The sequence below is a fragment of the Toxorhynchites rutilus genome, chromosome 3 (genome assembly GCF_029784135.1).
Source record: "Toxorhynchites rutilus septentrionalis strain SRP chromosome 3, ASM2978413v1, whole genome shotgun sequence".
Lineage (NCBI taxonomy): Eukaryota > Metazoa > Arthropoda > Insecta > Diptera > Culicidae > Toxorhynchites > Toxorhynchites rutilus.
Window position 1 is genome coordinate 274480356 of NC_073746.1, and position 24792 is coordinate 274505147.

Here is a 24792-nt window from a genome sequence, read left to right on the forward strand (position 1 = left end):
CTAGGGTATATTTTTGAATGCCTATAGGGGAAAAAGGGGAAATTTGGACCACCTAAGCAAATCGCCTAATAATTCCAAACCAATACGGTCTAAATAAAAAATGTTACATTGTATACTGAGCTACACTTGTTTTCTCTCAATAAATAATGTTGAATCATTATATAAAGCTTCAATCTACCAAATATATAATAAAATAAAAGAGATGATTTAAGGACATTAAAATTTGATGCGGGGTGATTTGGTCCAGTGTGTGTTTCATCGAAAAAAAAACATACTTATGTTTATGTAAAGTATTTTGGGATAATGTTACAATCAGTGACAATGTTTTGAGATCGATACCAGGTGTCTTGGCCAGATACCAGACCAGAAAAGTTGGATTGACACCATCTCGAATTCTGCATGAATCTTTTCATTGTTGGTCGAGCATTTTCAAACACTTTTGATGCTTGGTCAAAGAAAATCCGTTCTTGATGGCCTGCGTTGCTCTTTCAAGCTCCTCCTTCTTCCAACGTTGTCTGTCCATCCTCTTTTTGTAATTCAGCGGCATCTGGAATCAATCAGACCAAAGAAAAGTCTCAAACCTGTAGGACCAATTCACAGAAACGTGTAAATGTCACCCCACACAACACGCAAAAAGATACAGTTTCGGTACATCAAATTGTTCCTCTTCTGTAGGCGAACAGAACTTTACTGCACAATACACGAAAAGTTTGTTTAATTAGCGGGAAAAACCTTAAAACCACTATCGGAATACTCACATTTTTTTTGACGATCAAAGTGCTTGCTGTGTTTATGCTACCGTTATATATCTCGACGTTTCATGCAATTTTAGAACAGTTGGAATTGATTTTTTTTTTTGAAAACCCCGATTTCCCCCCTTGGATGATTTTTTGGTTATCAAAAAACTCAAACCGCTTTGCGCCACTCTCTCTTAAGTCCGATTGAGCTGATTTTTCGCATAGGGTATTTTTTCGAAGTAAACATTTTGTATGGGGTAAGTTTTAGAAATTTTAGGGTCGTTATTTCCCATAGATGCATTGGCACTCTAGTGTTCACATCTGAAATCTTTGCTTATAAGCAGTTTTCGGCGTTAATCCATTTTGGTGGATAGGGTAAAGAGTATCTACAATATATAGAGTCTACCAAGCCCAACAGTTGTAGTCGTGTTCCTGTCGACCAGTCTGGCGAAATGGAGCAAGGAAAACAGTAAATTGACATTTACAAGAAGTGACTTTGGGTGATGAGATCTCTTTAGCGCTTTGCACGTAGCATGCGACCATTTATCGGTTAATACACCATAGAGTAGCCACGTGATTCTGTGACTCAAAAAAAACCAGAGAGTTCAGATTTTTATGAAACTTTATTAAGAAAATTCATGCAATTCATACCCGGATACACGGCTTTAAAAAATGATGAACTGCAAATACGTAGTGAAACTCGTAGTTCAATCATATGACGCGTGATACGGCGTCACGAGATACTCGTGTGCGACGGAAAGACGCATCTTGTGGATGACAAACGAACAATCAAATCAGCAATGGAGCACACTGGGTGGACAGGAAGAAGTTTCTCCACCTGAATGTACAAGAAAAATTCCGACCGCTTGAGTTGCACAACGGAAAAGTGATGTGGAATACCACCGTTCAGTTTCAGGGAACTGATAAGATTTCAAGAGTCACTCACTACTGGCAGCCAGCTGAGCTGGATGCAAAAAAAAAAACAGCAACAGTTACACTCGACCATATGTTTGCGCTGTTCGTCTATATCTCTATCGTTGCGTGTGCGCGAGTATTTGGGAGAACACGAATCTTTTTGAACACGAGCGCGAGCGGATTTGTATATAGGTTAGATGCATCAATGTAATTAGTATCTATGTGGGACGAAGGAAGGGGCAGTTCAATGCCTATTCGCATTCCGTCCAGTGCCAACTTCATCCAGGGGAAAGAGCGACCCCTCGATTTAGGACCGACGAACATGGGTTTCGTCTCTCACATTTCGCAGTTACAGATATTAGCGGTTCACTATGACCTAGATTTGCGCGTCCAATGGGATGGCCGTCTGCCGACCCACGCACCCCTCGCGTCGGTATTCTAAATATATACCGAGAAGAATCAGGTTGGGAGATATTTTAAGAAATGGATGCAATAACTGTCCTGAATGTTCGAGAGCCTAAGACCTGCTTCGGGTGTTTTTGAAGCTTCAAATACTTCCGCCAGCCTGTCCATCCGGTGAATTGCGTCATGCAATAATAAATCAGTGCTAATCAGTCGACAACCGGCAATCAATACCAGGGAGGTCCGAAACAATGTTGCATCAGCGGGGTAATATCGATTCTACCGAACACACAGCGGAATGCCATTTATTATCACCCCGGTAGATACTAGAGTGTAGCAGCAGCACGGGTAATAACTATTTTATGTTACCGTTTCCTTCATCGTCTTCTTTTCGCACTCTACTCGGGGTTCCTGAAAAAAAAACCGCGCTCCAACACTTTAGGTTTGACACAATGTTGCGCACATTGTTTATGGGTACACTAAATGGACACTGGCGGAGTGGCATCACCATGAGCCCCGCCACATGTAAAAACAGGTATGGTTTCCTCTGGTGGAGTCATACTAGTGTCGAGATGTTACATTTTTTACAATATACAATTTACTGCTTGATCACTTGGGTGCTGTGTATCTGGTAGCATTGTACAACAAGTTTGTAGCGTGATGATTCTGGATGATCCCCTGGTTTAATCTGGGATGATAGCGAATGTATATTGTGATAATTTACGACCAACTAAGTGGATTGAACACTTAATTAGTGCGTTTATTTGAAAAAGACGATGATTGGATTTATATCGATATGCATCGCATTTGTGAAAAATCATATATTTGATCATCCAAGGCCGGGAAAATCTGCGAGATGAAGCGTCGTATTGATACGAATATCCCACATGATGCATGCCGAATTTCAGATGTAAACCTAGATTCCATATTCGGTCGAGGTGGATGGGTTATTCACAGCTTATTCAGAATCATGGAGAGATGATCCAGCCGACGTTCCACCAGCGTTCAACTATTACATGCATAACAAATTTCATAATAAATGTAGACGTGTTTCCACAAATATCAAGAACATCCGAAAACATGGTAAGTCTCTCTTCCCGCAGCGCTCTGTACATGTAGCTGTTGTTTGCAGTGTTGCCACACGTACAGATTTATCTGGAATGCTACAGATTTTTTCGTTATGTTTGGTACAAATTCTGCAGGGCAGAGTACAGATTTTCGTCAAAAAGTACAGATTGGTACAGTTTTTTCCAATTGTGAAATTGCTTACATTTGAACAAAGCAACATTGAGGTACATGACGACTTTCATGCCGCAGTATCGCTTGGTGCTGCTGATCATAAAAGCATTTACAATGCAATGGTTGATCAGTTTCATAAGGACGAAATTCCTTACAAGGATCGTCTGAAAGGATTCGCGTCGGACGGTGCGACGTATGTTTTGCCCCAGATCAACAGATTGAATCGTTTATTCCAGTACATTTTGACGTAGGAGTACGTCTAACCGTGAAATGGAAATCTAGGTACTGAACAAGTAGGAAAAAATGCAAGATTTGGAACGCTTATAACTCGAGCATTTCTCAATAGATCGCAAAGGTTTTTGCATCAATTGATAGGAAATATATCTACGCATCTATCATAACGAATAATATTTCATTTTTCTTGAGATAAATAATTGAATAATTGTGAAATATCAAGCATTGTCAAAATGCCCTATGTGCCCATTTTTGATTGGTCCATTTTGTGCTCCTCAATTCGTACCGACTAAAACGGGCAACCAGAGCAGCAGCGAAATAGAATGAAGAAAGGAAAAAGAAAAAAATGAACGAAACATTGGTCGCAGTCTCACACATGCGTAATTCTCGAGCCAGCCAGTCAGCTTAAAAATCCCCGCTCCGCTGCCGTAACGATCATTCTCATTCAAACCGTACACCACATCGGTTCGCATCACAACACATCAACAAACCAACCCAAGCAGCCATGTCTGGACATGGTAAAGGAGGAAAAGTGAAGGGAAAGGCAAAATCCCGCTCGAACCGTGTTGATCTGGAGTTCCCCGCAAGGGTAGCTAGGCCGAGCGCGTTAGTACCAGTGCACCAGTACACCTAGCCGGCGTTATTGAGTCGAGTGATCGAGTTGGCTGGTAAAGCTGCTCGCGACGATAAGAAAAACCGCATTCAGAACAGAACACATTCAGTTCGGTGGATATCAAGACAACAACAGGCAGTTGCAGAGAGCGGCAAATCCAGAACAAGGCGGCATCGAGGGCGTTCGAAAGGTTTTTTTTCAAAACCACGAGTACAAAGTTTTCTAAATTGGAACCATTCCATAAAACAAGGCGCTTTTCAGGGCCATTAAACCTTCCAAAAAAGAGTTTAGAAAATACAGTTCAATGCTTTCTAAAACATTATCCAAAATAATAATAAAACACAAATTGATTTTTTCATAATTTGTTTGCCAGGATATGATGAGTATGTGAATTTGGCAGTTGTTTTGAGCTTATTGATAGTTGGGGACTTTTCTGATTATTCAATTTTCACCAATTCTTAAATTGTTTCCAGATTGAAAGTACAGTAATTTACAATTAATTCGACATTTAGCTAATTGGACGGACATGTAATGCGACTTATTTAGTTGGACATTTTTGTAAACATAGAGATCCAAATTATGACCCCACATTTAAAGTCGACACTGTACCACTGTCATCGCAAATGTTCAATTACAGATTAAAATCGCCTCCAATGCGACACTGAGTGGCGCTTGGGCACGTCGCATTGAATGTAATTTACTATACAACATGTCACAAAGCTGGATGGGAAGAAATTTTCCAACTGTGAAAGCTGTGGCGAGTGGCAAATGCAATCGCTAAACAGAAAGGTTTAGCCGAACAAGATGGGGATATCGAGTAATAACAAAACAATAAACTCTTTAGATTGAAAATAATTTTGTGATCCTGAAAAGGACCCTTTTTAGCCTGCATGTGAATCCAACGAGCGAACAAATCGTAATGAATGTATTTTTTTGCCATCGCTCCCTTTTAACGCTCATTCGTTCGTCTCGTTGGACTCGCCCCTCTGGCTGAGTCTGCCGATTTGTCTCTATCCTGTGAGTGTGTACCGCTAGAGTATAAAACACGCGGACCCCAAAAAAATATCTTATTTTCTTTCAAACCGTAAACCCATGTGGTTGTACGGCATCGGCATCGTGGACGTAACAAAGGAGGACAAGTTAAGGGAAAGGCAAAGTCCCACTCGAACCGTGTAAGTGTGCAGTTCCCTGTTGGTCGCATTCACTGATTGCTCCGCAAGGGTAACTAGGCCGAACGGATTGGTGCCGGAGCACCAGTATACCTAACACGGATTATAGAGTTTCGGCCGTCGGAGTGCTCGAGTTGGCTTGCAAAGCTGCTCACGACAATCAGAAAACCCGGATCAAGAACAGAGCAGCTTCGGTTCGGCGCTCATCAAGGCAACAATTAGTTCCAGTGAGTGGCAAAGTGTTTCTCCGGCACGTCGCATTAAATGTAATTTACTGAACAATATGTCACAAGCTGGATGGGAAGAAATTTTCCAACTGTGAAAGCTGTGGCTTGTGGCAAACGCAATAGCTAAACAGGAAGGTTTAACCGAACAAGATGGGAATATCGAGTGATAACAAAAATACAACACCAAAGGTTCTTTTCAGAACCATCAACATATTCATAAAGAGTAAACAGTAAACTAATCCATTTTTCAGGTAGATAGGTAGGTATTCACGTAGGAGAAGAGAATAAAACAATATATTTAAAATATATATTTAACAAAAGCTGTCCCCTTTGTATAGTCCTACGTCACTCCGGTTATGTCCCCGACATTACCCACCCGTCTTTTTTATAACATTTTTTCAAACTCGTAAAATGTCTTCTATTAAAACAATCCAGACATAAAAACTTTGCGAAGTATTCGGGCAGTGATCAATTGTAATTGGTAGAGTAAAATAAAGCTACGAATGAAAATTAACTTCCCAGTATTAAATGCCTATTCCATGCTATAGCAACGTTGAACGATTGAGACGGCAGCGCAAAAAATATGAACAAAAAAACAGATCCAAGCGCAAATTTACCATCATTGTTGTCGCCAGCAAAAGGAAAATTTATTCTGCTAAATGGAAAAGTTCTCAGTTCTGAGCCATCCAGTGTGAAGAACCTTGCAAATATTGTACTTAACTTTCTTTTACGAGAAATTATAACTTCATAACTTCTTGTCAGAGGAAGCTTCTTTGGTTAAAATGAATCTCACGGCTAAACCTCAAAATAGAGAGATGTTTTTTTTCCAAAAATTAATTTTCTGAATGTTTCCGTGAGCTCACTGTTATTTTAACAACTTGGTCGGAGATCAAAGTTGCCATGTCATGATTTATAACATGATTGATGCCATTATTTATGCCATGAAGTACACATAACTAATTTTAGATACGCTTCTAGTAAAAATTGAATTAACTAAAATTGGTCTTATTATAACGAAAAATAAACCATCTACAATTAAAACTGTTAAATTCCAATTTCAAATAGGTATTTGATATTTCAGACTTCATGTTCCGAATTTCTTATGTTTATAACGAATGCAGATTTAAGAGTTAGATTTCGGATTATTGAATTCCTGAAGAAGATACAAGTTTAAGTTCGGAATTCAAGTTGTAGATCAAGATTTCAATCTATCAATATACCAAATTCAGATATGCAGAATTAGGAAACGAATTAGAATAATCCAGATTCCGGAGGATTTTGTGTCAAAAAAAAATCCTTCCGACTTGCAGCTGTATAAGTAAATTGTCAAACTTGCCACTTCAGATACAGTCCAGGCGTGTTATCTGTCATAGTATCTTAACTATGTTCTTATAAAAAAATACGCAAGTTGAGACGGTGGAGTTCGTCTAGGAAGATTAGCGCCATTGAAGAAGAAGAAGAAAAAGAAGAATAAGATTCCGTATACAATAGAAATCCGATTATCCGCGAGCGGATGATCCGCACCAGCGTTTTGCCGTTAGAATAAAGTGTTTTCATACAGAGTGCAGTTTTATACGAACGTAAACAATCTGGAAGAAATGCACTCCAGGAAAGCTCAAACTGGCTGGGAGGGAGTATTCATGCTTTGGATTGCGGCGAACCTTGGTATTTATGAAGCAACTCTGAGGAAGTGGCTCATATTAGTAAGTCATTCTATGGTTCACGTATTTTACGATTTTTCATTTTACGTTTCCCGAGTTAGGAGTCTGAGAAACTGGCCAGCTATTGCAGAGCATTGGACAAAGCGTCAAAGATTTGCGGCTGTTGAGTTTGTGGAAGCCAACAGCTTCTAGCACGGATTCAACCGAGCTACAAGACTGGCAGGAAGAGATTGATCATCCAGCTTCATGAGGAAGCTTCGACTGTCTCTTCGAACCCCACAACAAATTAGATTGTTCAAAATCATAGGATTCATCTAGGAGCTAGTCAACAAATATTTCTTGAATGATTGCTTGGATGATATGCACACGCTGCTGATTATGTTTACACCGGCTACTAACGATAAAGCATTGTTTTTGTCACAAATTATCATAAAAGTTATGCTACGCATACGTAGAATTAATCATATTGTGTAAATCCTTCGTAATTAACGTGTTTTGGGGGAATAATAAATATTTCATACCTGTACTTTTGGTAGAAGAAAGTTGAGCTATTTGTATATCCTATTATTTATAGAATCTCTCTAGAAGGACAATGTACCACTCTTTCCACAATTCTTTTCTTTTTTTTTTAAATGTGAACTGAAATTTATATTTTCCAGACTACGTAACTGCGAGTCTAAAACACAATCAGGATAGTTCATGATCAATCATCTGTTAGCAGCATTGATGATGAGTCTTCTTCAGAGCCTGGCGTAGCAGTCAACAATGGTATTTTAAGCTCACCCTCTTGAAATCAGCTAACAGGTGCTTTCCAGACAATATATGCTGGTATATTTAGGAGAAACAATCAATAAAGGCATGAACGGAAGTTTCAATTAACTGTTTAACCCATTCGCTGCCGAAGACGAGTATACTCGTCCGACTTTAAATATATCATAGCATGCAGGCTTTTGAGTTAGCAATTTTTAGTGGCCACGAACATAAATATAAATATTTGGTTTTCTGCTTGTAAATAAATGAATATGTATGATAATATATGTGTGTCGCCTAGTTGCAAAACCGGCCAACTCCGAAAATAAAAATTTTACAGGAAAGATGATTTTCCGTAGCATCATGCCACCCGTTTTGCAGCGCATCACGATTTTCAAACGCGTGTTTTATAGGGAATTGATCGATGTTGGTGTTGTTTCTCACTACCAATAAGTGGAAAAATGTATCTAAGGTCTAAGGAACCGAAAAAACGTATTTCTCAAACTTGTGAAAATGGCCGGTTTTGAAACTAGGCGGCACATGTGCTCTGACCAAGAAATAACAGGGTTTTGGTAAACATTAACACTCAAACTATAAATGGGAATCACTTCATATAATTTAGGCTTGGCAGCGAATGGGTTAATGTTATTGTTTCAAACTTTTCGAAAATCAATTGCGTTCGCTATGAATATAATTTGATTGTTTCGTATGGAATTAAACGTTTCTAACGACATCGAAAGCAGCGAAGCAACTCTCAGCCTCAGCACTGTTCCATTTCCCTCAAAATCAGTTCAAACGTGTTTCAATAAGCGATGTGGCATGGAATCTCTCATCTGATTATGTGTTATGCCAACTGATGAACAAATCATTTTCCCAAACCAAATCTAGGATTGAGTCCTAGCTCCGAAAATGCTATGCGGTATATTCCAATATATACGATAACAGGAAACTGGAATCGAGCCTTTCTCGAACGAACGAACAAACGTTACGACATTTGCCCGAGGCAAATTCCCTCAACACCAAAATAACCATCAAAGAAAGAATATGGGTGGAACCGGATGGATCATCCTTGGCTTTCATTTTTCACTCTGGAGACACTCTCTGCAGCGGCGGCACATCGACATTGTGAATTAATTGGAAAATTATTACAGTTAATCTACGTTGCAAACACCCACACCCACACACAACGATCCCCATTTTGCTACAATCCACAGCAGAGAAAAGTTTGCCCCAGGTGGGAAAGGCCCACCCCAACGACGAGAACAACACGCTGGCCGGCTGTTGCTGCTTTGTCTGTGGTCTCATTTTTACCGCTTCTTTCCAAGTATGTTCTCGTGATGGTTGTTCTCGGCAGACACAGTGGAAGTAGTCTTTTGATGTTGCATTCCCTTTTTTCTGCGTCCCTGCACAAGGATGACGTCTACAAAGGATTGCAACTAGCTCTGTGTTGGTTGTGTAGATGGGATGTTATGGGATTGGTCATTTAAGGAAAAGAAGCATCCTACACTTGAAAGCCGAAACCCTTTCGGAGGACTATGAAAAAAGGAAAAATTTACTTACACTTCTGTTTTGCCTTATCAGTCAGCATCTTGCTACTTGTTATGATATCCGATTCAATCCAGTGATTAACTTGTTGCTGCGGCTGCTGTTGCTGCAGATGATGATGGTGAGGTGGATAGTGTAATGACGTGGGTGCTTGTTGATGCTGTTGCTGCTGCTGGATTGGTGGTAATGAGTGCAGCTGATGAGAATGATAATGATGATAGAATGGTTGATGATGAGTGTACGGCAGCTGTTGGGATTGCGATTGCTGCTGCAGATACTGACGCCGATGTTGATAATCCAAGTCGTTCTGCGAGTGTAAATCCACCACTTTCAACGATTTGAATCCATTTATGATATTGTCATTGATCAAAGAGTCCAAATCACTGCCGAACAATAAATCGTCAATGTTGCGATTGACGGCGAGTATACGATTTCCGCTGCCGTCGCTGGACCCCGTACGGCTGGATCCGCTTCCGCTACTGCCACTGCCGTTGCCGTTGCCTCCGCCGCCACCACCAGCGAGTATGAAACCACTCAGACTATCCTGGCTACCGCTAACCACCAGCGATGCTACTGTGGCCGATGGCGCCGCTCCAACTACTCCTACCCCGAGGTGGCTTGCAAAACCCCCTGCTACTGCTCCTCCTGCCCCTGTAGCGGACAAACCACTGTTGTTGCTGCTACTACTACTGTTGCTACTATTCCCAGTACTGTTACTGTTACTACCAGACCCCCCACCACTGTTGTTGAGTGTTGTGGCCAGATGAGGGGGGACTATCATGCCCCCGGTAAACACATTCACCCGTGCGTTCAATATGGTTGCCTACAACGGTGTAGAGTCGCCTTCTTGCCCACACCGGTGTTTACACATACACACACGCAAACAGAACTCTTTCCGGACTTCGATCGGAACTCGACGAACTTTTTCCTCTCCCTACACTTTTATGCTATTGACAATGCCAACAGCTTCACGATCGAAATTCACAATCTATATAATTGATTTGCGCACTTTTCTTTCACCGCAGCACCGCGCCCAAACTTCACCGCCCGACGCGAGTCACAGACACCTTGGAAACGATACCTTCCAACAAACGCCTACCACTTCGCCGGTGACGCCCACCAAATAATATTGTGCCCCCGACTATTGCACATTCATAAGCTTAAAAACATAACATTACACACTCAGGGAGGGATGGCTAGTAGAACACATTAAAATCATCTTCCCTCGACCATCTATTTCCGCCCAACACTATTTTTTTTTCCTTTTTTTCACTTCTTTCACTGCCAGCTTCCACCAGCGGAGAAAACACTCTCTCACGCTCCGGTGATGACAAAGAAAATCTTCACGATTAGTCACACGAACTATTTTCGTGCTGCTGCTGCTGCTTGCTGCTCGCTTTGTTTCTCTTTACCAAGTCGCGCGCGCTTCCGCGTTGTATATGCGTACAACGGGGAAGATTGTGGGTGGGCGAAGGACCGGCCTGAAGGGAGACGACGTCGACGTGTTTATATCTCTGTAACGCTACTTCACCGCTACAACACCGTTGCAGCGCGCGTTCGTCCAAATGATCATGGGTGCATTCGTTGTTTCCTAGGCTGCAGCTGGCGATGATCTGGCGTGAGTTTCGCAAAACAATTCCGCCTTTTCGCCGCGTTATCTTTCTGTTGGTCCGAGAGCTGGCAACTTCTATGACTTCATTTGTCCGATCGATGGCTACTGCTACTTCACACAGGATTCACTGCTTCGCCACGCTGATTGCGTTGTGATTGCCCTGCTGCTGTGGGTAAATTTTTGAGGGGACAACCCATAAACTACGTCCTGTACGGCTTGCGTTGGCGTTTTTCTGGAAATGAAACAACAGCAATGGTTAGACGACAGATAATAAATATCATAAATTATTATGAGATCAAGCTATTAAACTGTAATTGTCCGACACAATCGATTGTCATTCTAATATGAAATGAAATGTTATGAAATTTGGAACAAGGACCTCTGATAAAAAATACGATTTTTACTACACTGTACTTGAAATAGTCTATTAACTGCCACCCCCATTGTGGAAATATTATATTTTTCCCTCGAAATAAGTCATATATGAAATATAAAAAAACCTTTTTTTAAAAACTGTACATAATCTTGTCTAAAATTGTATATAATCGAATCTGTATATACTCGGGTTTGTATATAATCGGATCCGACTTGTATTGGGGATAGAGGCTAATTATTCTACTGATTCGTGCCATTCATGAGTGTAAAGAAGGGCAAAATAAAAACCAAATGAGAAGTTCATTTTTTGACACGTCCAAAAATAGTGATCCTAAATAGATCCCCCGGGAATCGGGAATGCACGTTGCTCAAACGTCAACTTAAAATGTAAAATGTGAAACCTTAAAAGTAAAAACTTGAAACGTAAAACGTAGAAAGTAAAATGTAACACGTAAAAGGTAAAATAAAAATATGTAAAAAACAAAAAAAAAGGTAAAACGTGAAACCTAAAACGAAAAAAAGTAAAACAAAAAAAGGTAAAACGTGAAACCTAAAACAAAAACACCTACAACAAAAAAGGTGAAACGAAATCGAGTTACTTGAAAAACGTAAAATGAGAAGATGTAAAAATGCAAAACTTAAAACGAAAAAAGGTAAAACGTAAAATGTAAAGGTAGAAAAAGGTAAAACAAAACATAAAACGTGAAAAGAAAATAGGTACAACTGTGAAATGTAAATCGTAAAACAAACAAAGTGCAACGTAAAAAGTAAAACGTAAAACGAGAAATAGTTAACACGTTCCGTGCCATGTGGGGCGTATACGACCCCCGCTGGACTTTCCGTTCAGGCAATTGAAGTACGAAGAACTCTCAAAAAATTATTGTTGAGTCGAATATACACTCTAAAATGCATATTAAAATGTATATCTTTTTCCTGCTAATTATAGATTTGTATTATAGAAAAATGTAAGTCATACGTCTTAAACGACTTTTTTTTTAATCTTGCAAATGAAAAGCGCTGCTAATTAACCGACATCTGCGAGAGATGGATGCCATGCCGTTCTATAACTCATTTATCACTAATACAATTCGCATCCCATCAGATTTGCCCTGTTTGAGACAAACCCGACAAATAATTAACCGACATCTGCGAGAGATGGATGACAAGCCGTTCTATAACTCATTTCTCACTAATACAATTCGTATCCCAGCAGATTTGCCCTGTTTAAGACATGTCACACTTCTCCCACCTCAGATCCAACACCATCACACCTAATTTCATTGATGAGGCTAGCGGAATAATGGACATCGCTAGTTTGGAATTTTATTTATTTTATATGTAAATATTTTCGAACAAATAAACTTGACATTGAAACTAAAAAAAAAAATCTTTGAAGATGGTCCGTATACGCCCCATGCGGCCTTAATGGGCGATCTTCAAAAATTGCCGTGGTTCCGTGCGTGAAACGTGAAACGAAAACGTAAAAGTCAAAAACGTAAAACGTAAAAAGTGAAACGAAAAAGGTGCAAAGTAAAAAGAAAAATATCAAACGTTAAAACTTAAACGAAAGGAAATAAAAACTTAAAACGTTCAACGTAAAAAGGTAAAACGTAAATGTAAAAAAGGTAAAACGAAAAAACGTGAAAAAAAACCTGTAGAAGCTAAAAAGTAAAACAAAAAAGGTATCACGTAAAAAGTAAAACGAAAAAAAAACAAAAAAAGGCGAAACGAAAACAGATTTATCTATTATTAAAATGAAAAAAAACCTCAAACAGAAAAAAGGTAAAATGAAAACAGGTTAATCGTAAAACGAAAATATGTAAAACATAAAACGAAAAAACTATGGGGGGATGATACCTATGATTTAACCACAAGTTTGACGTTAGACTACCGTTGGCTTAGTAATCATTTAAAAGTATTAATTAAATTATTGACCAAACCAGTGATTGAATGAAACAATTTGCAAATTCCATTGCGAACAAAACCGAATTAAGGTCAATTCATGCATTGTTTTAGATTACTTCTTTCGTTGCAAGTCTGACGTATGGCACGATTTTGTTCATTTCATACGCTTCTCGTGGACTTCCGAAATATGTGAACAATGAATTTAAATAACTTCTACAAAAGTGAACCGATTTTCATTTAGAAAAAAACGAAAATAAAGCTATTTTTAGGACATTTTCGATGTGACCACCCCTTTTTCCGATAACGCGGTGAACGGTGAACAAAATTCTTCATGCACAACTCTAACATTGCGACTTCGACGCTGTTGAAAATCCAAGTTATTTCTTCTTAATGTTCCTTCAAATTTTGTGGCCTATTAACATAGCAACGGTCTTTCACGTACCCCCAGAGTAAGTAATCGACGACGAGAAATGTTGAAGTTCTTACCATAAGAGGACAAAGTTTCATTAAGGCTTCGGTTGCTCGAGTAATACGATTTCACTAAAAATACACGTTCTTGTAAATTGTACATCTTGACACTAAAAACCATCTGATCAGACTGAACGAGCAGCCGAATATTATCGTCCCGAAGTGGGGAATGTAGTGTTACTATCGACGAAGCGAGAAATTTTTTTCATAAATAGCTATTCGATTTTTTTTTTTGCGTGAGCGTTTAATCTGAAGGACACTGTAAGAAGTGAAACGTTAAACGGAAAAAGGTAAAACGCAAAACTTAACCTTAGAAAAAGGCAAAACGTAAAACATAAAAAAGGAAAAACGAAGGTACAACGTATAAGGTGAAATGTAAAAAAGTAAAGCCGCAAAACGAAAAACGAAAAAACCTTAAACGTGGGTATAAAAACATCGGTCATTTAAGCAACTTTGCATACCTAAAATCCAAACGTAAATCTAGACGACTTTAGACGCTGGTCTAAATTTTTTTCGTGAATTTTTACAGAAAGTTCTAATTACAAAACTATAAGACGTACAAAATTTTGATCAAAGGATGTAGGAAATTGTAGGAAATTGTTTAAACTTTCATTTAATACGGTACTTTTTTTTCGAAAAAGTTAACCAGCAGTCTCCTTCTTTGGATGCACGGATGACTTGTTGATTATTATACAGGGTTTTCCTACTTTAAATTCCGAAAGTAAATGAAATAAAGCACACTTAGAATTCGAATTTCGATGAAACTTTTATTTCAAATTAAAGTTTAGTTTATTCTATTATGTTTGAAATACAACATCATTCAAATGTCCACCTAGGGCTTCCTCGCACACCTTGATCCGGAACAGGTAATTTTCGATAACTTTTCGGCACATATGGTGCGGTATCTCGGTCATAACTTCACGATTGTTGTCTTTCAAATGTTCAAGAGTTTGCGGAGAGTTGGCATAGACACGGTCTTTCGCATAACCCCACGAAAAAAAGTCTAGCGGGTTCAAATCGCATGATCTGGACGGCCAATTGGCATCACCAAAACGCGAAATTATGCGTCCCTCAAGTTTCGTTCGCAATATGGCCATGTTCGGTCGTGTTGTGTGGCACGTGGCGCCGTCCTGCTGAAACCACAAGTCATCCGTATCCATATCTTCAATTTGTGGCAAAAAAAAATCGGTTAACATGAGGCCATAGCGCTCACCATTCACAGTTACCGTCTCGCCGTCCTCATTTTCAAAGAAATACGCCCCGATGACTCCACCAGACCATAATGCGCACCAAACAACGATTTTTGGCGGATGCAATGACCTCTCATCAATCACGTGTGGATTTTCTGAGCCCCATATACGGAAATTTTGGGTGTTCACATAGCCACCGATATGGATGTAGGTGCAAGTCCAAATACAAAATTCGCCACAATGATGTGTTTGACAAGCCCGATTGCTGAGCACGCCGTGGAATCGAAACATTCGGGTCATCCTCCACACTGGCAGCAACAGCAGCAATATTTTCGGCCGAACGCACATTACGATGATGCACTGGTTCCTTAATATCCGCTACGGATCCAGTTTGTTCGAATTTACGCATTACATTAGCGATTGTGTGCTCTGTAGGCCGTCCATGACGACCAAAATCCGTCCGTAATGCTCGAAAAACATTTGCCGGTTTTTCATAATTTTTATGGTATAATTTAACAAAATTAACACGTTGTGCGATGCTAAAACGATCCATATTGTAAAATGGCATTGCACTAAACTAACATCGTACCCTCAAGCTCGAATTCAATCAAAAAAAAAAAAAGAACTCTTAACGTGTGAGGGGAGCGAGGATTTTGCTTTCCACGAGAAAATAAAGTTAGATGCTGCTGCTGAAGAATAAAGAAGGAGAGAGTGAACGAAGACTGTTTTGGGGTGCGTACTTTCGACAAAGCCGTCGGCGACAATGTCTGGTGATGGTTTGGGAATAATCCAAACGGACGACCTACGACCATGTGTATTAGGTTGGGTTGGTGCGTCTGACGCAAGAACAATCACAGAGGAGCAGAATAAAGGACTAATGATTTCTAATTGACATCTAGTAGATTTGGTGACGGGGGTTTCCAAGATTTTTCCGGAACGCAATGCGTCATTAGGTGAATAAAATACATAAAAATTAGGTGGCCTGTATCAATCGTTCACCCAATGGCTAAACGAGATGAATTGATTTCTCGAGAAGTGATATCGTACTTTCGTCGTCGATTTGGCACTCCTGTTTTAATTTAGCGCAACTGTTTCAACAAGCCACGCCATCGGCAACCGACGCGAATTTATCCCGATGCTAAGGTTGTTGACTGCGTCGGCGGATGTGTGGAGATGATGTTCCCTTGTTATGATGTTTACCAGCTATACAATAGTATACAGTGGCGTCGCAATTGTGCCGCAAGCGTCGTATGTTCCGATTGGTGGATGTCCAGTCAGCTGCCGGACCGCGAGAAAGGGTGGGGAGTGAGCGTTTATGAGTGATACTGCGCACGCGATTTTGATGTAGCCGATGATAATGCAATTTAGAAACTGCGACATACCCATCCACACTGTGTTTGAACGGTTGGGTGTATGTTTGTTGTTTACCCTTCGATTACTATTGGGTGGTATTATTGGTTTCTATTTTCTTTGGTTTTCAATTGACGCAAGCCGAGCACATGTCGTTGTGATGTTCGCTGGAGCAATAACAGGGCAAAAGTGCGCGGTTCTTTTTCTATGACGCAGTAGGTGTAATGTTTACGCCTCCATGATTGTTATTTGTGATGTTGATAACGATCTATGGATGTTGACAAATTTTGATCTAGTGTTTCGAGATTTACTGTGCCAACGAGGATTACTACGGTTTTCTTTCAATTTTATGCATATGACGATGGTTGCCAAAAATTTTAATTTACCTTACATTCGCCGATCCTCTCGTTTTTTAAGCTTCGTACATAATGTTCAAATTGACCAAAACTACAATCTTTACTAATAAATGACCAATTTTGATAGAGACTGATTTGTGATAAGGGAGTATCCAAGGTTATTGAGCTAATCGTTTTTGTCATAGTTATTGGCAGTCTTCAGAAAACAAACGCAGCGCCGCGCTTGAGTTTAATTTTCATCAGCGCGCGTTCAAATCAAACCCGTATTCTCTCTTGGTACGAAGAGCACAAAATTCATAAACACGACAGCGCAAAATATACCCGGCGCAGAATTCATCATCATCTTCTTCTTCTTTTTGGCTTTGAAAGGGTTTAAACTTTTCAGTTCATTCGCCTCTAAGCGCAGAATTCAGATGCTTAACATCACTTCTCACTTGTGTGATGCGCGCCTCTTTTTGTACACACATGCATACACAATAAATTCTAGCGCCTGCTTTGTCTTCGCTCGCTCTAAGCAAAGCATAAAAACGTGCCTCCATGCAAACCTTATACGCTTGTATGAAGGGAAATATCTTAACAGAGAGAGCAATCCAGATTCAAGCGCGCAGTATAGAAATACGGCGCAAATTCAGCGTAAAACTGGGCGCAAAAACGGCGCTGACAACAAAACATTTGATCTGTGTTTCGGAGCGGGCTCATTCGCCAGAGCGCATGTGTACATACGGAGTGGGAGCTCAACTTGGTACAAAAATCTTGTGACACATCAGCACCGGGATGCATTCTGAAGACTGGTTATTGGAAAATCAATGAAAAAAGTCTTAAATACATTTAAAAACTTATTCAAAGATTGAATTAAATATGAGAAACGTACATCTCAATCTCGATTTATTTTTTTTGTGTATTATAGTGACTTTCAACATTTTTGGCTGATTGAAAGAGCGTCGGGAGTGAGAATTGAGCTCGCGACCTTTAGTGTGAGAGGTACGTATTTTACCACTACGCCAGATCGTCTCCAATTAAATGTTATTTATACCACACCAGTTTTAACATATTTTTATCTTACCGTTTCATTTTAACAAAGCCTGGCGGATAATAGTGCTGTGTGGGACTCGCGAAAGCAAAAATATGAATTCTTAGTTTAAGAAAAATAATGTAAAAAATCGAATCAACATGCAACTCTACATGGAAAACCGGCAAACGCTGTTCTGCCATTTAAATTATTTCTAGAGAATATTTTGGGTGTTAAATAGAACATAACTAATGTATTTTAAGCGTATTTAAGCGTTCTACAAAATGATTCGAACGTGATCGATAAAAAGAACGAATGAAACGATTTCAACCGAAGTTGGTATGATATTTCATGATGCAATGTATTTCATTAATGTAACTGATATGTTTGATCTCTCAAAAGTTAAATGTAAAGAGAAAAAAAGTAATACATTTCTGTCGTAAAGTTGAAAAATGAAATAAAGAAAATCAATATTCATATCGTTCAAATGCTGTCTCGTTGGAGAAAAATACGCGCGACTCTTTTTCAATATGTACGGCTAAACTTATAACTTCTGGGTCTCGTTCATGAATTGGAAAACCAACGATACGCCAAACAACAATGGAGTTGATGTATCGTTCTTATTTAGAACCGCATTACTTCGTTGTTGTCATTCAATCGAGGAGTACTCACAGCGGTATTCTACGGACTTGCAAATGTATTAATTGCTCTTTGCTCAGTTGAGACGAATATGGTACTACTCAACAATTTTCAATCTTAACGCCCGCGTTGTTGATGCGTTGATTATTTTGAATGACATTATCAGTACTTATTCGTTGAAATATTAGATATTTGCCTACGCTTGCCATCGTGTCGTTGGTGAAATCTCTAGGAAAACGCTTTGTACATATTCCATCTACCATGCAAGGCGATAGAGATTTCGAATCACCGCATGGACCATACACCATTATTGTGGTAATAGTAGCGAACAGTTATTCATATTCCGTAAACCGATTAGTTTGAAACTCGATCGAATTTCACGATCGCTCGATGTCGTTTAAATACATAGAAGACATAGTCCTAACCCTAACTTAACTTTTTTGCCTTTAAATTTTCTTGCATTTCCGCCAAAACTTTATACATAACATCAAACCATCGTCAGACACAATTTTCGTTCAATATTTATCCCACAATTGCAGAGAATGTGTCACTTTTCAACATCGAACACATTTTTGATACGTAGAATTAACTTTCATTAAAAAATTACTTTAAAGGCGTGTTTATTCCTCCCGAATATCCATTTTGCATTTTTGCTTCACAGAAATGGAACACGGAGCTCAATGTTGTCTGTGTCGAATTGCGTCGGAAGGTTGATACATTTGCACAGCTCGATTAGACTTGAGTCGAACGGATTTTAGAATGCAAAATTGCAATCCATTCAAATAATTTCGACTCTGACGCTGTGTTGGCGTTGCTCATGATAGCATTTTCCCAAATGAATGTATCCTTCCTAAAACCACTTATGTTCGTAGGAATCGCACTTAGGTCGTAGGAATCGCAGTCGTTCGCTCTCTACCTTCACGTACATGTTGACCGTGAATTGTCGGTACAGCTCACGATATCATATAATGACTTTATACTATACACATAAAATCCATATTTTATAAGTCTGATATAGCTATTCATAAATATTATTTCAAAATGAGTAATGATGTTCATAATGAATGGAGTACCTGTGGCAGGATCACGTTGTCTAATGTTTGTGCAGTATTCATCATGTTCTTCCAGAAAGGCCGGGCATTTTTCGTCAAAGATATTTCTTCTGACTTGCATTGTGGTCACACACATTCTAGAGCTTGCCACTCAGAACACGTTCAAGGCGTGTTGTTTGGTACAGAAATTTCAACTAAGTACTACTAAAATTGATACAAGTAATACTACGATGAGAAGGCGAATGTTGGGAACGTTAGTGCTATTGAAGAAAAACGATGTGCGTTAACGATGAATTCCAGATTATTGTTTTTTCTTCGAATCAAAATTTCTCGCGTCATTGTCCAGATTTTAGTAACGCTTGCGCACTGAATCTAGACACGTGCTCTACAGCAGATGTTTTATCAGAATTGTTGACAATAACGCGATTGTCATTTTATAAACAGAGCAGGTGTGATTTGCAGTATTTCGATAATTCGTTGTGCTCATTCGAAAATACTTCCAGCTCGCCGGCGATACGCCTATCTTTAGATGAAGTGAGGTTACTTGCGAATGTGGGGATGAAATTTCGGTCTAGCGCCATCTGTCATTTAACAACATAAATAAATTCGTTCTGTTTGAAAAACGACCGATCGAAATTATTTGAATATTGTTTGTACAAAACTACTAAAATCGCGATTAAAAATACGGTATGGGCTAAAATCTGTGGTTATATGTATTGTTTGAAGCAAAATAAAAAAAAATATTTAGATTTTTTCTCTGCATAGAGGCACTTTAATTGGTATTAAATGTTTAGTAATCGGTATCCTAGCGATATCGTATATAATTTACAACCTATTCTCTTGGTTACCAAGTTTTTTGTGCTTAATTCCATCAAAATCGGTCGAGCCGTTTCGGAGAAGTTCGGTAACAAGTACCGTGACACGAGATTTTTATATATATAGATTATACTAAAACTAACCGTTCTCGAGATATAATCAGCTTTATATAATGAATCGTGTTTGTGTGTGTGGATGTGAATCCGGATGAGGATATCTATTGTTTGGGTTTTGGTATTGAGTCTCTCCAAAAAACGACGGGATAGTTGTGTTTGCCCGCAAATTGCGTTAAAGGAGGATTTTTTTCTGTTGCTATCCCCCATAACACATCAACGCAAGGTGCGGACGGATTGACGAGGATTCCTTCCGGGACCGAGGCACACACGATGGAAACTCATTGAAGAAACGAAAAACGGAATAGGAATGGAATACTACGATTCCGTCTCGACACGGAATCTTCTTGCTTGGCTGATGCTGGTTCTGGCGTTTGTTCTCCCACTGTTATCTGTGTGTGCTGCTGCTGCTGTGTCGGTTCTTGATATTTTCCCCTCTTCATGATGTGTGCACTCTGCAGCTGACGTCTACTGACTAGCTCTCGTACCGGGGACGACCTGGGTAGTCTGGAGAACCTCTTGTGTGCCCGATTTCATTCTGCAGCAGGCGGGCGGATATTATAACGTCTATCAGCATATAGCATAGAGAGAAAAAAACTAACGACGACTGGAAGCGTCGCGCAAACGCCGGAGGGAAACGGGTCAAGGGTGCGCATCAACGCAATCGCCACCGTCGTCTCCCTCGTGTGTTGTTGTCAGACGATACCAGCGATGGAAGACACTCAGCACGCGTGTCTTCGTGGTATCATCATCGATAAACCAATTGGTGTCTGCGTGTTCAAAAATAATATTTCATCATTCCAACTCGCACGAATCCACTTCCTTCAGAGGCAGAGATAATCTGTACATCATGAACGGGTGTCGACATGGCGGTCGATCGAATATCACATATGCGCAAGATCGTATTCGCAGATGACGACGACGACAATTACGACGGCGGACAGTACGGACGGACTGGAGTATGCTGCTATGTAGACAACTACTCGAAGCATGAAAAACTGATGCACATACCATCATCGGCACCGTCATCATCACCAACATTCATCATCTGCGGTAGTAGCATCATCATGATGCACAAAAACAAACACCAACATGTAGCTCTACTCCTCGCTGCCGTGGTGATGTGAGCCATTCTTTTCTCAAGTCCGGAACCATTGGGCGAAGAATTGTGTAAAGCCGCAGTTCGTAACCAATGAAATTCGAGATCGACAGCCCGTTCCCGCCAGTGATGCTAGTTGGTGGTTATGTACCACCCACCGGAAGTTCAATAAAGGGCTTGGCCGGGTATGGAAGATCAAATCATCCGCTGTATGGAAAATATTGTATAGGGTACTGAATGAGAAATTTTTACTATTTTTGTTTGTTTTTACTATTTTGGTGTTTTCTGACTTTAAGGGGATGAATCAAAAATCAAATTCCTCTCTTATATTCAAAAAAACGAAAAATACATGAAAAAAAACCAATAAAAAATTTTTTTTACTCGATTATATACAGGATTCGATTTTATACAGTGAAATCAAAAACTGTATATAATCGAGTCCGCGCTGCATTGTGTAAATTTAAGTACTAAAAAAATTCTTGAAATATTGATTTTTTTTGGCAATTTGGAGATTCACTACAAATCTAATTCATATTTAAATGTATTTTTGCACCTTTTTTGAAATGTACGATATTTTAGAGAATTTTATCAGTGTTGCGCACTAGTATAAAATAAAAAAAAATATATTTCCAATTTTTTTATTTTTTTAGAATTTTGAAACTCATTACAGGGTTAGTTTATATTTAAATATGTATATTTATTTGCTTCTGTATTCATTATATGTGTTGATATTGGTGATTTTTTTCCAGAATATTTCAAGAACTGCGCGGTACGAAAATATCTAATAATTTTTTAATTTCCATTTTTCGTGATATTTTAATTTTGTTTAAAATCTACTATTGCATTGTTTTCGTGTATTCATAAAAAAGCCCCAAAGATTATCACCAGCGCTTTGAAAAGTATTGTTGCAAATTAGAAAATTAGATAATTTTTCTGAATTCCTATATGGTTCACTATAAGAGCTATGGCTAAAAACGTAGTTTTTTCCACGACACTCTCAATAGCTTGGGAAAGAAAATATTGAAAAAATACTCATAGTGTATCATAGGATACTTATAGTAGCTTACTATGATAAAACTATCATCGAAAAGTCATTTTTTTGTGGCATTTCGTAATTTTTGTTTTTATGAAATTGGATAATTCTACAAATAGAACAGATGTTGATATGGTTAGTCTTATGAACCTAAAATTTACGATTTAATTAAAAAATGCAAACGGTGGAAACTAGGAAAACATCAAATATTTGATTTACTGCAAGAATCTGTTACTTCTCCTAAGTCTTTTGACAAAGATGCGGAAGCTTTGCTGGGAGATGCTCATGCAATCCGGACCTGACTTCATGTGGATACCACCTATCAGAGACTTCTTTGGTCAGATTGTGGAAAAAAATTAAGTATAATTTTTTTACAAATTTTGTTACATTCGTCCGTGTTCAGGTGTTATATGACATTTGCTATTTTAAAGTTCATTGTCATTTAATTTTCACCGCTCTACTGTCACAATTGGAAATATTCTATGTTTCGAGTTTTGATTTCACAACTCTATGTTCACTAAATACGTAATACATTCTGTCAAATTTATGCCGGGAAATTGTGTTCGAAAGTTCGAAACAATAGGTACGACGAATGAAACGCATTATTGTGATATATAAATCAGTAAAAAAAACATTGGTTTACCAAAATCGATCAAAAATCGAATTTTGAATTATTTTTTTCGTTTCTTCTAAATACGTAATACATTCTGTCAAATTTATACCGGGAATTTATGTTTTTAAAGAAAATACTTTATTTATCATGGAGGCGATCTGGCGTGGTGGTAACATACGTACCTCTCACGCTCAAGGTCACGAGTTCAATTCTCACTCCCGACATTCTTCCAAAAATGGAAGTAAAAGTGACGAACCAGCCAAAAATAGTGAAAGTCACTATAATACAGAAAGAAAAAGAAAATATTTAGAATCTAAATTTATGTTATCGCCTTCAAAATGTGTCCCTTCTGAATCAATATAAATACATTTTTATAGCTGTATTCAAGAATTGCCTTAAAATAGTGCGTTCAATACTCGATACATTATGAAAAATCATGAATATAAACAAACAAGTACGAACACAGCAGTACTGTGTCTGAAAACTCAATTCCATAATTTCAAATTATTAAAAAAAATCACCGCAAAACCTTCTAAAATTCTAAAAAAAAACACATTAAAAAAAAGTACATTTAAATGAAAAATATGTATTGATGGATCTAAAAATAAAGAAAAACGAAATACCAAAAAATTACCTGAATTTTAAAAATTTTATTTTGTATGAAATTTTTCATAATTTTCCGTGGTACACCATAATAGACGTACTTTGAGTATTTTCTCGAATTTTCATTTCCAAGCCTTTTGAGTATGGCGTGAAAAGAAGAAAAACTACGTTTTTGACTGCAGCACTTATAGTGAACCATAAAGAGATTTTTTTAATCTTCATTTTCTAATTTAATACCTTATACAACATTTGATTTGATAAGATTTGAAGGCACTTTTCACGAACAAATGAATACAATACAATTATAGATTTTAGGAAAATAACAAAATATTAGAAAATGAACAAAATAGATTTTTGTTTTATTTATTGGATAATTTCGCGCCGCGAAGTTCTCGAAATTCCCTGAGAAAAATCACAAATATCAAAAATCACATACGAACAAATTTGAATAGAAATTAAACCAGTACTAAGTAAAAATCAAAATTTTATAAATTCATATTTTTTTGTATCGCGCAACAGTGTTAACATTCTGAAAAACACATACAGGAAAACTTCGATATAACGTACCCTCGTTATAACGTACCCTCGATATAACGTCACTCGATATAGACAACTACTGTACGTTATGTACGTTATGTGTATTATGTACGTTATCATTTTACCTCGATATAACGTACACATTTCCAAAGTGTAGAGGAAAAAAAAATCCAATATTTTTTTTCTGATAGAACAATGAATTATCTGTATTGTGATTCTAAAACAAGTTTTGTACCTTCAATCAATCCCGAAATACAGCTGGTTTTGTAATTCCGGATTCTAAATGAATCATGCTTTAATCAACAGTACGAAGGAAAACATCATGAGAAAGGCTGGCTTCGTCTTCTGATTGCAGTTATTCATTGACTTTACTAAAACAGCAACACAATAATGTATTATAGACTACGTTTGTGAGTACTTTATTATGCTTCGATATAACGAACAATTCGATACAACGTACAATTTTGAAAGTGAAATGTACGTTATATCGAAGTTTACCTGTATCTAGAAAAGACGAAGAAACACATTTA

At 38.4% G+C, this 24792-nt stretch overlaps 1 protein-coding gene across 2 annotated transcripts in view; it reads right to left on the minus strand.

Annotated features, from left to right (window-relative positions):
* Positions 1–24792, minus strand: part of LOC129774676 (serine/threonine-protein kinase minibrain) — a 142483-nt gene that overhangs the window by 90745 nt on the left and 26946 nt on the right. For both annotated transcript variants that reach the window (XM_055778516.1, XM_055778515.1), the window contains exon 2: positions 9508–11336. In XM_055778516.1, the coding sequence (XP_055634491.1) occupies positions 9508–10273 (766 nt within the window). In that variant the 5' untranslated portion in view covers positions 10274–11336. The remainder of the gene's footprint in view (positions 1–9507; positions 11337–24792) is intronic.